The 16,540-nt window shown below is 41.9% G+C and overlaps 1 protein-coding gene across 1 annotated transcript in view; it reads right to left on the minus strand.

Moving 5' to 3' along the window:
* Positions 1-16,540, minus strand: part of TTLL5 (tubulin tyrosine ligase like 5) — a 312,098-nt gene that overhangs the window by 135,553 nt on the left and 160,005 nt on the right. The window contains exon 30 of the mRNA XM_060095798.1: positions 15,240-15,394. Within this exon, the coding sequence (XP_059951781.1) occupies positions 15,240-15,394 (155 nt within the window). The remainder of the gene's footprint in view (positions 1-15,239; positions 15,395-16,540) is intronic.

Here is a 16,540-nt window from a genome sequence, read left to right on the forward strand (position 1 = left end):
GATAATGGGATAAAATCCCCTTAACATGGCATATCAGGCACTTGAACTTTTCCATCTCATCCTCAACCCTCCCCTACGTGCACGCCATGCTCCCACAATGGTGCACTCAGGCATGCTCTTCCATACCTCCCTGCCTTCACACAAGGCTCTGCGATGCTCACTTAGTTAAAAAACAATAATCCATCCTCTGCAAAGTCTACTCTGGTCTTCCTCTGATAGAGCTTATTCCTCGAAGTCCCAAGATGCCTTTCACTGGCATTCTTCACAGCGACTATTTCTTACTCACTGGACCAACCATTTAAGGCTGGTCATCCTTCTGGTCTTTGTCCACTCAAAGCCTGGCAATGTCACAGTCATGCAGTGTTTGCTGAATGAACAAATGCATGAAGAAATGAACACTCCCCTCTCTGGAGTAGTCCTATGTTCCACCTGAAGAAGAGAAGCTAGAACAAATAACCCTTTGAGAAGTTAGAGGAATCAAATGGAAAATTCATCAGGCTGAGAATTAGAAGTAGGTTCTCATCCTTGCTTTACCACCAGGTAGGCATGAGAATTTGCACAATCCACTTAACTTCTCTAGGTCTCAATTTTTCATACCTGTAAAACAGGGTATGGATAGATGATGTGGACAGGTTTTCAGTAATTCTCATTTACAGAGGCAGGCCCTGTAAAAATGCTTTCCTATGTCATTTAACTTTCATTTGCTCCTTAGGACATCCCTAGGAATTAGGCATTTTATCCTCACTTAGGCATAAGTACAGTAGGTTCAAAGAACTTGCCCTAAGCAACATAGCTAGTAAGTGGCTGAAAAGGGGAGGGATCCCAATTGGTGCCTCTATAGAATACCTGCTCTCAAACACTAGGTCACAACATTTAAATGTGAGAGCGTGGATATTTTAAAGTAAAAGAATTTGGACCTCCTGAAGCCATGATAGAACAAAAAAAAATGGCAGTGTTTTTTTAATCTACTTTCCTCTGAGAAGGAGATGCCTTAAGGTGATAGGGACAGGGTGAGAGGTACATGCAAATGCACCAAACAGAGTCTTAAAAGGGGGAACATCCTTTCTGGATGAAAGGTCTGAGCCTAGAGAAAGAAAGAAAATGCAGGATGAGATAAATGGAAAGGAAGGATTAAAAGGATATAGCCTGGCAGAAAAGCAAGGGAAGGGAGAGGAAAACAGGAAGGGGTGCTGAGCCAAGCTGAGGATGAAGATGGGGGGCTGGACAGGGGGAGGGGGATGACGGGGCCCAGTGCTGTTGATGGGCAGAGCGATGGGAAGCGGATGGCCACACCGAGGAGAGAAGGATCCATCAGCAAGGCAATTCCAGCCAAAACTGGGAAATGGGATGGGATGACTTTGCTTCTTTAAGAACTGAGGGGGTTAAAAGAGAGAGAGCTCAGCCTGAGCCTGAGGAGAAAAAGGGGGAGACTAGTAAGAAAAACAATGACCCCACAGGTCTGAAAGGAAGAACCTGCAGACTGAAAGAGAGGTGATGACAGAGAGTGCCTGGAATGGACCATTTAATGCTTTAAACCTGTGCCAAGCTGAGTAATGTGGGATTGAGCTTGTGATTTACCTCAACTCTGGGAGAGATTAGTCTCTGTATCATCAGCAGCGTAAACAAACATTACTATTTTATAGTGATAATAAGTATTATTAATACTGAAAAGACCTAGTCGTGTCTACAAACCTAGTAGTTTACAAAGCATGTTCATGTAGATGATCTCACTGAACTCCCATGACAATCCGAGCACCCTGGCTTCCCAACTGGCAAAATTAGGCTTAAGTTCAGTCAAATGATTTACCTCCAGTCAGGAAGTTCCAGGTGGACCTGGGATTGGCACCTAGGTCTTCCTGTTCCCGGTCCAGGGTTCTTTGGGTAGGAATAAAACATAGCCTGTGCCTTTAACAGACTTACAGTTCAGGAGCTCAAGAACAAGGGCATAGAAGATGATTACTCAGGGGAGTATATACTATACTCAAAAAAGAGTGGAGTTCTGAGGAAGGAGCAAATTTGGGGGCAGCTGGAAAAGGTCTGAGCTAACTGTAGACTGGATGGGAGAAAGGGACTATTTAAGCAGAGAAGCAAGGAAGCAGAGAAAGCTCGGAGTGTGGGCTTTAGAGGGGTGCTTTACCTACCCAGTCCTTCCCCCCACTAGCTTAGCAGCTGCAAGTGCAATCATTTAACAGATATTTATGGTTGACACTGCCCTAAATGCGGAGGATCCAGTGGTGCACAAGATCTACATTCCAGAAATTTACTCCAAGTCTGAAAGTATCAGGGTTGCTTGTTGGGGGGTATCAACTGTTCTTTTGGAAAAGGGTGATGTTCTATTCTCGGGATGATGCTCTAATTCATCAGAGAAATGCAGGAGCTCCAGTTTTTCAAAACTTACTATTTTCCCAAATAGAAGAGGACTCTGTTTGCCTCTCCTTTGGCAGGTGATCAGAAAAGATCAGAGCTGAGAAGGGAAAAGGGAGCATTAAAAGTGGCTATTTCACAGCAGAGTCACAGAAAAAGAGGGTTGTGTTTAGCACCTTACTCCACAATTTTATATTTACCCTCCCAACAACCAAGCTCCATTGTGTATACTATGCACATATAGTAAAGAAAAAATGTGATATGGGAACACAGTGAGAGAGTCTGTGAAGTGCTGAAACAGCATACCTGGCAGCTGCTAAAACAAAACTTCAAAGATTTGGCTTCTTTGAAAAGCCATCAGGCAGGACCCCACCCACTCCCCCTGCTAGCCCACAGCTTCCCTGGGAGCTGGTACATGTAACCACTTCCGCATGTTTGGCTCTGTTCCCCAGGGCTATAGCAGCTCTATAAGCCAAGTCAGAACTGCCAGCCAAGCAGGTGGGGGGCTGGCGGCTAGGTAAGTGTAGAGAAGCAAGACCTCTCCCCAGTATCTAGTCATGAGCATATCTCAGAAAATAAAATGGTAACACTAGGATCTGCCTTAAAAGTGCCTTCCTCTCAGCCAGTCCAGCTCCAATTGGTTAGACACTAGTAATTCAGAAGCTCTGAGCTTTTGAGATTCCCAAGGCATTAAAATATGCCCCTCCCAGTACCACAAATTAGTTTAAGAACAGCATCTGTGGTAAATCTCTAGCTCTAAACAAAAGAGGCTTGACAGCTACAAAAGAGCCTAAGAGGATAATCAAGAATATGCCTTTCTTTGTACTTCTTTTTTTTTTTTTTTTCCACTGACCAAGTTTGGGTCTCTATCACATCTTTGAATCTTCCGAGACAACCATTTTGCCCTGTCCTGTCCAATATGGGAGGCACGAGCCACATGTGGCTTTTGAGTATTTGAAATGTGGCTAGTATGACTGAGGAACAGAATTTTTCATTTTATTTAATTTTAGTTAATTTAAAATTTTAAAATCCACACGTGGCTTGTGGCTACCATGTTGGACAGCACCGATCTAGCCACTTATTCACCAAACATTTACTGAGCACTTTGTACAAGAAAGCGTAAGGATATAAAGATGTGTAAGACTCAGTCTCTGACCCTCAAAAGCTTACAATCTAATACAGGAGGTAAGACAAGTATACAAACAACCATAATATAAAGAGCAGTGGTATGTGTCATAGCAGAGGTAAACAGATATTAGAACTTGGAGCAGGGAGATGGCGGCCTGACATTATGCATTCCCCATACTAGCCACCCAGGTAGGGGATGCCAGTACAGTCGTCTGTTGCTATGTGCAAGGGATTGGTTCCAGGACCCCCATGGATACCAAAATCCAAGGATGCTCAAGTGCCTTATATAAAATGGCACAGTATCTGCATATAACCTACACACATCCTCCCATATACTTTAAATCATCTCTAGATTACTTCTAATACCTAATATAATGTAAATGCTATGTAAACAGTTGCTGGACTATAGCAAATTCAAGTTTTGCTTTTTGGAACTTTCTGAATTTTTTTTTCTAAATATTTTGATCCGTGGATGCAGACCTGTGGATACTGAGGACTGACTATAAGTCTATCAAATAAAGGACAGTGAGGAGAGAGGAACTACTGTAGAGAACACCAAAAATCTGAAACATCACACATATTCAGTAAACACCATGACTTATTGGTCAACCAATGTTAAAAGGCTGGAGTGAAGAGATAGCCAGCCTATACTGGGCTGCTTAAGTACCTTCTAGGAGTGGCTCTCAAGACTCCTGCGGGTTAAGGTGGGGTGGGGAGAAGGAGGGTAAAAAGAAGGGTCTCTGCCTTTTCCTCTTCTTCCACACCCTGCCTCTTCCAACAGCGCCCCCTCCCCGCCCCCCAAAATGCAAAGGGTCTTTTGCTTGTAGGGCACTTTCAATCTTGGATAACTAGAACGAACTGAATAGGGTTCAAAGGAGAAGCAGTAAGGACCTGATGACTTGGGAAGGCGGCTGTATGAGCTCCACCCAGAGGGGTGGGATAGAGAGGGTGGGAGGGAGACGCAAGAGGGAGGAGATATGGGGATATATGTATATGTATAGCTGATTCACTTTGTTATAAAGCAGAAACTAACACACCATTGTAAAGCAATTATACTCCAATAAAGATGTTAAAAATTAAAAAAATAAAAATAAAAAAGGGAAAAAAAAACCTCGGTGGAGAAGAAACAGGGCTTTTTTCTCTAGCATTCAGATCACTAGGATAGGAAGAGCCACAAAAATTCATTCTCTAGGAATTAAAACTGTGCATTTAGCCAGAGCTTCCTCTGAATTACATCTTTTAGGAACATGAGTCCAGGGGATGAAGAATAGAAGGAAGAGAAAGCCTAATGACATCTGCTTGGGATGTCATCAGGGAAGTTTGCAGAAAGGCTGAGTTGAGCTGAGCCCTGTAGGAGAAAAGGGTTTGAACATGTAAACATACAGGTGAGGAGTAGGGGGTCTGTTCATTCTTTCATTCTTTTACTTAATATTTGTTCTTTATGTTTAAGTATCTACTGTTTACCAAGGCACTGGGATACAATAGTGAATAAGACAACTTACACTTTCGTGAAGTAATGATAGTAAACTAATAGGATAAGTGCTACAGAATGGTATAAGGATGTAGTGATGGAAAAATGTACTATTTTTCATCCATAGAGTTTGGCTGGAACTAAATGTGTCAAGAATAAAACTGGAAAGGTAGATTGGGGCCATATACAGGTATTCACCTTGAAAATCAGGCCAAGTTATTTTTTGTTTTGGTTTTTGTGGTACATTAGGAGGTCTTTTTATTTCTTCCTTAAAAATTTTGTTTTAATTATCAAAATTAACAAAATATCAACAATGAAAATCTTTAGAATAAATAAGACAAATGAGAAAGACTTAGCCATGAAAGGTAGAATTGTACCATATTCCCAAGATGTATTCTCCAATTTATCTTTATCAGCAATAAAGTCGGTATTTTGCTATCTTTGATTTTTTTTTTTAATTTCTCATTTAGTTGTGGAGGCAAGACCTGGAGACAAGTAGAAAGTATGATTAATGATGCTTCATAAGCCCCCAACATCAATTTCTAGACCTTTTAGTTGTATGAACTGAAAAATCACCTTTACAGTTAGGATCCAGCATGATTTCAGCTTCTATCACTTAAAACTCAAAAGTGTTTTGGGACTTTTCTGGTGGCACAGTGGTTAAGAATCTGCCTGCCAATGCAGGGGACACGGGTTCAAGCCCTGGTGCGGGAAGATCCCACATGCCGCGGAGCAACTAAGCCCATTTGCCACAACTACTGAAGCCCGCGCGCCTAGAGCCCGTGCTCTGCAACAAGAGAAGCCACTGCAACGAGAAGCCTGCGCACCGCAACGAAGAGTAGCCCCCCGCTCGCCACAGCTAGAGAAAAGCCTGCACACAGCAACGAAGACCCAATGCAGCCAAAAATAAAATATAAATAAATTTACAAAAAAAAACCCCAACACAACCTCAAAGTGTTTTGACTAATACATTTTATCAGCTGGACTGGTTCCCATTCATTCTCCCTTGAAAATGCCTTAAACACCTTGTACATTATCTCTCTTTTTCTTCCTCTCCTTTTCTGCAGGAGTCTGCAGCCTATATACAATCTAGGACTGTATTTAAACCCTACCTTAAACCCTTCCTCTGCAAAGCCTTAGATTTCCACCCTTCTTTAGTACCTTTTCCGAATTGCGAGCTCCGCTGAGTCCATATGCCCCCCCTTTAATCACTCGCTCTATATTTCACATGCCAAAAATAAGCAAACTTCCAGGGCAGTATTCTCTAGACCGCCCTGCTGAGTGTCAGCTCTAACTTACAGGAGTGTGGAGCACATTTCTTGATCCTCTCATATATCCTCGCATAGCACGGAGCACAGAGTAAATGTGCAGTTACCTCTTGATTGATTAATTTTAGCCTCTCTGCCTACCCAAGCCCCAGCTGCCCTTCCAGAGTCAGCTCACACACCTTTCTTTTCCGTGAAGTTTTTGCCACTTTCTCTAGTCAGAGTGATCAATTTCTCCTCTGAACTTGTACCACTTAACAGCATAATCCTCTTCGTCAACAATTAAGTACATATTGCCTTACATTACTTGCATTAGTAACTTAAATGACTATCAACTTTCCTCCAGACAGAGAGAGACCCTGTCTATTACCTCCTCCAGAGTGAGCCCCATGCCTTGCATTTAGGAGATATTCAGTAACATGCTAACTTTTTTAGGATAACATTGTTTTAACAACTACCAGATGAAGCCATTTTCCAGCTGGAACATTACTTATTACCAGTTTCACCTTTCTTCTTTTTCAAGTATTTCAGTATACTAAATATTTGGTGAAGAAGGTAAAAAAACTCTTCTCTTAGGGTCTTGTATTTCAAATGTCAGTGTTGGGTTCAAGCAGCTAGCAAGATATTTGAGAACACAAATAATATAGGCAGATTTTTTCATCTGCTCAGTTCTGCTTGGTGCAACCCAGTTTCACAAGAACATAATTTGATTTCCTGTAGCCTTTAGGTACAACCTATTTATTATCCCCCCTTATGGTTTCCTTACCTGTGGTGCCAGAGAGCCTAATTTTCTCATCTAAAGCCTTCTAGATTATAGTCACATTACTGAGATGCACCCATATTTCATTTTCGTTACAGAAAGATAGTAAAACTTCTTTTAAAAAACCCGGCAAAACATGGCATTGATTATTGACTTTGAAGCCAAATTAATACAAGTCTTAGCCTGATAATTCATGAAAGCCAATAAACACCCCTTTATTGCCTCTGAAGCATAAGAATGGTCCAATTAGGACAGGAGTTCTACTGTTACTTGTTACGAACATGTGGGCCTGCCACATGATGTGACATTTTGAATTCCTAAGCTCTCATATATTGCCTCTCTCACTCTAGCCCTACTCGCATTTCCCAAAGAACACTTGGCTCCATATTAAAATGTTACCTTTTAAGATTAGTTTCTCTTATTTTTCCTTAGGAGCATTTTAATAGTTTATAATCAAAATTTTTATAGATTCTTACTTCACTATAAAAACAAATAATGTAAACCTGAGCATTGTGATTAGGTATAACTGCTTTCGTCACTGTGATACAATATGACAGTGCACATGAGTGATGGCCAGTTGTATCTGAACTCAGTGGTGTAGCAATACCGTATCCTAAGCAAGTCTAATTTTTTGTTTTTCTCTTTTCTGAAAAGGGAACTAAGAGTTATCAGGAAACGACACCAAAACCAGAACTTACACCAAAATTTTGCTCCTCAGAAGGGCTGCAGGGACGAGAGAACCTGTACTCCTTTTCAGACAGTATGAGTCTATTTTTTTTTTTTATTAAAATATAGATACAGGAAGATGTTTTTCCTTTTAGCCTCTTAAATCCTAGGACTTAAAAAAAAAAAAAAGCATTGATATTTTAGCTGTACTCGGGCAGTAGTATGCTGAGAGTCTTTCAGCAGAAAGATGGGCAGGAGGGTAGGATGAGGTCTTTAGCTAAAGGTTCAGTGAAGCCAGCTGGTCATCCTAAATTTGTTGAGTCAACATTAAGTAAGCTTTAAAAATGGATCATCAGTGTTTCTCTACAAGAGTCAGAAAGAAAGATATAGTGTTTCTTCACCACTGTGGTTCTTTCCAAACTCTTTTAGGGCTGGTAAACAGCTATGTTGGAAAGACAGAAGATGACAGAAAAACCATGTGAGGATTAAACTGAAATATGAATTAAGTAACTCTGATAAAATTTCCTAATTCTAGAAAAGGAGTCTCACTCAGCTTGTACATGGATTTTTGTCATTCAGTCCTCTTAAAACCAAAATAATAATCAATTGTGGATGGATATCAAATTACAAAGTCAACAGCTAAATAAGACAGGGTCTTGCCTCTAACAGTGACTCTGTGTGTATGTGTCTGAGTGTGCATGTGTGTGTGTTAATCCTGAGGAAATGTATATAAGGTAGTTTATCTTTAATGCTTTGAGAGGGAGGGGAGAAGGCAAACGAAACTGGAAAAATGTTACACTGGCAAACCACAAAGCAAGCTGCATTTTATTCTGGCTTGCAGATAAGAAAAGATCCCCATCTTCCACTCCTGATACTAGGCCCAAACATTCCCTAACTTACTTTGCCTAGGCCTTGGTATGATGTCCAGCCAGCGATCTCTGACACATTTCCAAAGTTTACCAACATTCCTTCAATAGGCAGAAGTCCAGTGATCCTGGCCTTGGTACAAACACCTACAGCACTCAGCTCTCTTGGTGAAGGAGGAACTGCAGAATCTGTCACAGAGCTTGAACTGACACAGAGCATAACCCTTGAGAGGTTATGTGTCTGGCTGAGTGAGAAAAGAAGCAGAGGAATTTCAGATAGAAGTTCAGGCCTTTATCACTCGTGTGCCAGAGAAGCGTTTTTCTCAAGGGGAAGGAGTGGTTAAGAGCTAAGACTCAGGAGGAAGAAGGTCAGGTAAACTTTGTTTTATGGGAAGGAAGGAGGATAAGGAGGGAAACAGCACTTCTGCAGAACTCTGAACAAGAAAGAGTTTCTTTTTGTTTTTAGGCCCCCCAAAAGTGGTTTCTTTTTGTGATTGTGCTCTTTGGCTAGAGAGTGTTGTTTATATAACAGGATAAAGTACAAATTATAAGCTCCAAACTCCTCCAGAGGAAAGCTCTCCCAAAGCTCGACCCCCAGGATGGATGGAAAATATGAGTGTTTACTGGCTGGAACATTGAGCCGCAATGGAAATTTCAACATTCAGAAGAAGATAGCAGAGAGGAAGGGCCTGTTGAGTAGAAAGAAGTCACCCTTCAACAAAGGGGTCAAAGAAAAGGAAGAGTCTCCTGTGGGCCCCACTCTGATGGCCCTTCCTCAGCTGGAAAGGCTACATCTCTGCGATCCAGCTCCAGGAGTGCACTGCATATGGCTGATGGCCAGTTTCCTCTAAACCAGATTCTAAAACACGGAGTGTAGCAATCCCACATCCCAAGCAAGTCCAATTGTAAGTTTCTCCTTTTTTTTTTTTTTCCTGGAAAGGGAACTAAGTGGTATCAAGAACCTACACCAAAACCAGGCACTATACTGGCTACTTTCACATGCACAACTCAACTAAATCTTATAACAACTTAATGAGGTAGGTATTATTATCTGCACTTTTAAGTAGATGGGGAAATTGTGGCTCAGAGAAGCTAGGTAACTTGCACAAGGTCATACACTCAGTAAGGCAAACCCTAAAGTCCCTTCTCTTTTCACTATACCCTGCCATCTTCCTAACAGGGGTTGATGGCCTCCTTTCCTATAAAGTAAACATACTGGGCTTGCCTGGTGGCGCAGTGGTTGAGAGTCCGCCTGCTGATGCAGGGGACACGGGTTTGTGCCCCGGTCCGGGAAGATCCCACATGCCGCGGAGCAGCTGGGCCCATGAGCCATGGCCGCTGAGCCTGCGCGTCCGGAGCCTGTGCTCCACAACGGGAGAGGCCACAACAATGAGAGGCCCGCGTACCGCAAAAAATAAAAATAAAAAAATAAATAAACATACTTTTAAAGAAATAGAAGCATTTAAAGGAGTAGTTTCAGAATAATTCCCCTAAACAGAGGAAGAAAATGGAAACAAAGCCTTAGCATTTTGGTCTCTGAATAATTTTTGCAGAACTATGGAGCCCTCTTTTAAAACCTCACACACTCCTCCTCCTATTCTCTTTTTATTGTGGTTTAAAAAAAAAGTATAACTTTAAATTTACCATCTTAACCATTTTTATGACTACAGTTCCGTAGTGTTAAGTACAGTCACACTGTTGTGCAACAGATCTCTAGAACTTTTTCATCTTGCAAATTTGAAACTCTATAGCCGTTAAACACTAATCCCCCCTCCTCTATTCCCCCAGCTCTTGGCAACCACCTTTCTGCTTTCTGTTTCTACGATTTAGACGACTTTAGATACTTCCTAGGAGTGGAATCATACAGTATTGGTCCTTTTGTGACTGGCTCATTTCACTTAGCAATATGTCCTCAAGGTTCAGCCATGTTGTAGCCGGTGACAGGGTTAAATCCTTACACCCTCTTCTTGATTCTCTTTCTTCTAATTGCCTGGGTCACACAATTTAAATCTTTTTGTTATATGCTGCCCAGCACTGCTTCCTAACTGTTCCATGTGTACGTGGCTCCTTCTCGCTGCTAGACAGTAACCTCTTAGTGATCCAACACCAGGTCTTCAAAGTCTTTTAGACCCTACCCAGCACTCAGCACTATGCCGAGAGCATAGAAGATACATCCTGGACAGTAAACTCTGGGAGACTGGGCACGATTCTGTCTTATTTGTTGCTACTCCCAGCAGCTAACACAATGCCTGACACATAGAAAATAAACAGAACATGTTTTATTAAAGAAAATAAACTCAATATTTCTGAGAACTGAAAATGAAAAGATAGGAAGTCAGAGTCCTGAATCTCCGGCAACATTCGTGAGAAATAATCTAGGACTTCCCCGGTGGCGCAGTAGTTAAGAATCTGCCTGCCAATGCAGGGGACACAGGTTCGAGCCCTAGTCCAGGAAGATCCCACATGCCGTGGAGCGACTAAGCCCGTGCGTCACAACTACTGAGCCTGCGCTCTAGAGCCCGCGAGCCACAACTACTGAAGCCCACGCGCCTAGAGCCCGTGCTCCGCAACAAGAGAAGCCACTGCAATGAGAAGCCCGTGCACTGCAATGAAGAGTAGCCCCCGCTCGCCGCAACTAGAGAAAGCCCGCGCTCAGCAACGAAGACCCAACGCAGCCAAAAATAAACAAATAAAAAAATAAGTATTTTTTTAAAAAAAGAAATAATCTAAAACAAGGGAGAAAAGTATTAGTTAAACTGGTATCAGAATCTCTGAAAATCTGTTTCAAAAAATTATGTAAAGAAAGGTACCAGACTATAATTTATTACTAAAGAGTAAGAGGGCAGAGGAACAAGGTGACATGAAATATCACCCAAATTTCCAAGATTTGGGGCTTCATTGTACCCCATTCCCCAGTACAGAATTTAAAATTCTGACATATAGCTGTTTTCCAGAGTAGAGGCTACCAGGCCACACAGTCTAGGCCCACGATGTCTTGCCCTGTCACAAAAAGAAGGAACAAACTCATGACTGTGCCTTCAACCTCCCTCACCTTTAACATCGAGGAACAGATAAATCCCCAGGTTGCATGTGTGAAAAAACCAGAGATGGATAAAAATAATTCAATGACAAATGCTGGAAAAACATACAAAGGGGCAGAAGCCAGACATTCGTGGGATTCCCTGACAGCTCGATCCACGAGGAAGGGCTGGACTGGAAAAAAACAGAGCCTCAGGCTCCTGCCAAGCCGTCTGAGGCCCTGTCCTTCCCAAATCATTCCAAGCAGCAGCCAGAACTTTACAGTAACCCTTCCAGGTCTCCCAAAGAAAGATGCACTCCTCACCTAGAAAATGCTCCTCCCTGACATGGTCCAGTTCCGTGCAAGGCTGGAGGTAATGAGGAGATGCCTCTGCACATCAATCTCAGCGCCTAACAATTCCCCGGGTACCCAGAAAAATAGATAATTAAAAGGCAGCTTGAAAAACCCAACCCATTTCATTGGCTAAAGAAAAGCTTAGTACCCAGGTATCGGCATCTAGAAATCAAATACAATCCCTTTAAGAAAAAAGAGGTCGCGGACATTCGGTACCTGCATCCTGGAGGCCAGATTGTATAATTCTCAACTGGCCTTGCTCGGAGGCACACCTCAGGCTTCTAAACATGTGACTGTATTTGGCCCTGACTACATTCTCTTCTGGAGAATGGCCTGCAATTAATCTCACTTATTACCTCTGAAAAGTAACAACAGAGGAATGGCTGGCCAAGTCCAACTCCGAGTGTCTAGGGAACTGCAAGCTCCACGGCCAGGCCTCAGACTGTCTGGGCAAGGCGTGGGCTCTCTGCCTTCCTCTCCCACAACAAAGCTCCAACAGGGACTCCAGACAGACCAAAGGAACCGAGGGATTTGAGGAGCTGGGCTGAGCTCACACTGACCCAATGGGAGACGACAGCCCTGGGCTACATTTGGGGTGGTTTCAAAACAGCGGGGGAAGAACAAGGTTGTCTGGTGAAAACTTGTGTGATCCATAAAGTTGAGAACAATAGCAACGCCACAGGGAAATGAAAAAGAACACTATTTGCTGAGTTCTTGTGAGTCACCAGTTTTCATTCCTGTGGCTACCAAGTCACTGAATCCTCCAAGATGCAGATGCAAAGTACAGCCAGCATTGGATTCTCTTTACATCTTTTTATGTTTACAGGGCAGCCCCTGGTTGAGTGAATTATGAGAGTTTATCAGCACTGGAATCCACTGATGCTTTTGTAGATGTACAAGTAAGAGGACATTTTATTTACTTAGCACCCACTTCCAGGGAGATCAAAGTGCTTTAAGAACAACCTAAAAGCTCCCAAAACAGGCCAGTTTATACATAAGTATGCTTATCCAATAAAAAGATTAAATAAATAGTTCAGGGTCACTTAGTGTAAAAATCAGTAATAAAACTCACATCTCTAAGCTACTAATCCCTTATTCAGTAAACTTAGTCACCCTTACTACAAAGGAAGGAACAACAAGAGACTAAATAAATATCCACAAACAGTGACTTACCAGGTAAATAAAGAAACTGGGGCATGGGACAGAGTGAATGTCTGAGGGAGGTCTGGCTGGGGCCCATGTCATGGCCAGTTCTGAAAGGACCTCTGAGAATTCATTTAAGGCTCTTTAGGGTGGGTATCTCTGGGAATTCCACATGGAACTGGAACTCCCAAGCTGAGCTTGCAGGCTGTCATGGCGACCAGAGGTCGCCATGAGGGGTGTGTGGGGTGGGGAGGGGCAGAGGAAGATTTTCCAGGGCTACCCTGGACTAGAATGGGGCCTGAGAACTGACCCTCGAGCTTGAAGAGTAGGTGAAGAGATGGCTGTTACGGGGACAACTAACCCCCAAAGGGAAAGACCAGGGGGCTTTGCAGGGGCTACTTCCTGGTGCCAGTGGTTCTGAAGTCGATTGCATCATGTGCCATTCTACCACAGCCCATGAGCACAGTCTGGCTAGGAGAAGGTCACTCACACAGCACTGTACCCTAGGTCCTGCCTCTGACCTTGATGGATCCCTTCATCTTTCTGTGTCTCGGCATTAACAGGTGTCACCAAGAGAAGGCTCAAAACCCAGCCATAACTTTTATTCCAAACACAAGTATGTAAAATGCTAAAACTCAGGACTTCCCTGGCAGTCCAGTGGTTAAGAATCCGAGCTTCCACTGCAGGGGGCACGGGTTTGATCCCTGGTTGGGGATCTCATCCTGCATGCCCTGTGGTGCAGCCAAAAAAAAAAAAAAAAAAAAAGCTAAAACTATTTTTCCAAAATGTATAGTCTTGACATTTTGCTTACCGTATGGAAAACGGTTGCAGCCTTGTCATATAGACAATATATCCAAGATTGCAGAGAAAGTGTTTTCCATAGAAACAAGGCTCTGATTGTAAAATGAAAATGGAATATTTGGAAATATTTTATATGGAAAATAAAGCTCTGTGGTATAAACAGAATTTCTTTTTTACGACTTATGTTTTAGGAATGCGGTTACTCTGGAATCGTAAATCACCAAAGGACAGACTTCTCCTATGAAGAGAATAGTGTGGGAGGATGTCCTGTCTTCAAAAGTCCTGCCTCTTGGTCTTCAACTCTTCATAATTCTGAATTGAGATGATTCTTTTCACCCTTGACCACGATGATCACTGGTATGAAAGACACCGTACCAGAGCATGATGTAATGCACTTATGTTTATCTTGCTTCCTGGGCAGAGTCTCTGCTTCCCAAATTAGTTCCTTAAGTAATCATTCTAACACCAACAGATACTTGAACAACAATTAGGTATTTCCTCCATGCCCAAGCCTTCGGTTGCCCCTCCAACCTCAGGGCAGGGCAGCATCCAAAGAGGTGGCTGGTTGGCAGAGGCTGATGTGCTGGCCTGGGGTAGGGAGTTGGTGGGACACCTGTGGCAGAGTGTCTTTATTTGGAGGGAACAATATCTCAGCTGGTTGGAATACTTCATTGTAACAGTCACATTCCATTCTAGCTCATCTGACTCAGGGACAGATGCAATGAAACCCATATTTAATAGTCACTAAAGCAAGATGTACTGGGAATCTGTTTCTTCTTACGTTTTTTAAACAGGGGAACTTGAAATACAGATCGAGACTAGAATTCAATACAGTGGTTTCTTTTTTAAATCAGAAGTTGCTGACTTTATGGCCAGAATCTATTTGGATCTATCCTCTGCCACTTTGCTCAACTACATAAAGGGAATTTCCTTCCCACTTTCCAAATGAACATTGTCCAGGGAGGCTGTTTGAGTTTAATTAGATAACCTACATAAAAACATATAAAATATGTGCTTCAAAAGAAAAGAGTCCAAAGTTACTGAAACACAATGTAATACAAGGTATAAAAAAGGAATTAGGAGACAAGGAGAAAATGTCAAAAGTCAATACACAAAAATGTTGACTGTGAGCAAGGATTAAGCATAGTATAAATTCTTGCTCTTTCACTCGGAAGTGAACTTGCTGAACTGTATCAGAAATTTCCTTTTCATTTGATTTGCCCACAGGCTGTCTTACAAGTGAAATGAGGCCCTATATTCAAGCACCAGAGGATTAGGACACGTGGGGAAAGGCACCTGTCTTGCTGGTGCCTGTGCAGGGAACTCAAAGTGCGAATGACTTGCTTAGGATCCAGGCTGCCCCTGTGTGACCCAAATGCCGCCTCCATGGCCCTTTACATACCTGCTTCCAAGAGGGGCGGAGTGGCTCTCAGGAGCTTGGGGGTCTGACTGTATTGACCACGTTGGGCCACTAGGACTGATGACAGGCCGAAGTGTGTGGGGAGTTGAAGCACTGCTTCTGTTTATGACGCCACTTGCCAAATTCAGCTTTGTTACCTAGAAATGAAGTGAGAGAAATAACCTGATTTTACAGAGTTTTAGAAAAGTATCATTAAAATCATTATGGGGAAAATCATGTAGAGTCCAGGAGATGCTGACCCACCTGAGCTTAAACAGTGGTTGCCACAAAGGCACTCATTAAAGGCTGGCTTCTGTACACATCCAAGAGCACAGGTGAGGGTGGCTAGTGTCAATATAAATTAACTAGTGTTTATTCTGCCCCTACTATGTGCAAAGCACCATACTATGCGAGGTGCTAAGAAATACAAAGATTAATGACAAAAACAGCAAGTACTTACTGAGTATTTACTCTGTGTCACACAAGGTTCTAAGAATTAGGCAAACTACTTAGCCTTTCTGACCCTTGTGTCATATGAAAGTTCTAAATGCTCGATAAATTTTAGTTTAAATAATAATAATAATAATAATAATTTATAATACTTAATGATAATATTTATTATTATTTATTAATAATAATAAATAATAATAATTACTATATAAAGAACTCACTGATATAGAAAAAAGATGCACAGGCAATAGAAAAATGGGCACTGACTTCAATAAACAATTTACAAAAATGGAATATAATTAGCCAATTAAACAATTAAAACTAGTCATTTCCACTGTCAATCAAAGAAATGTAAATTACAAGATAACACTTTCGTGTGTTACACTGACATAAATAATAACCAAAAATATAGTACCTAACCATGGCAAGGGTGATATTAGATATGTACTTATACTATTTATGAGACTATTAATTGGTACAATCTTTCTACAAATAAATTTGGCAATATATTATTAAAAGTATCAAAATATGTGTACACTTTGATGCTATACTCTAACTCATAGGAACTACGCTAAAAAAACAACTGCAGATCATTAATGAGGTGAGTATTATAATAGCAGTTACTATCCAGCAGCACTTACAATGTGCCAAGCTCTGTATAAATGAGTATATTACATGCATCTCATTCAAACTGTCATAATGCTATTGGCAAGTACTATTATAATCCCCACTTTACAAAGAAAGAAACTGAGGCCTAGGAATAAATGGCAGAACCAGGGTCTGAACCATAGTCTTTGAAACTCCAGATCGCATGTTCTTACTCACTACACTATGCTGTGAACAGAAACTGAAAA

Source organism: Mesoplodon densirostris, chromosome 4 (assembly GCF_025265405.1).
Source record: "Mesoplodon densirostris isolate mMesDen1 chromosome 4, mMesDen1 primary haplotype, whole genome shotgun sequence".
In the NCBI taxonomy this organism is placed as follows: Eukaryota; Metazoa; Chordata; class Mammalia; order Artiodactyla; family Ziphiidae; genus Mesoplodon; species Mesoplodon densirostris.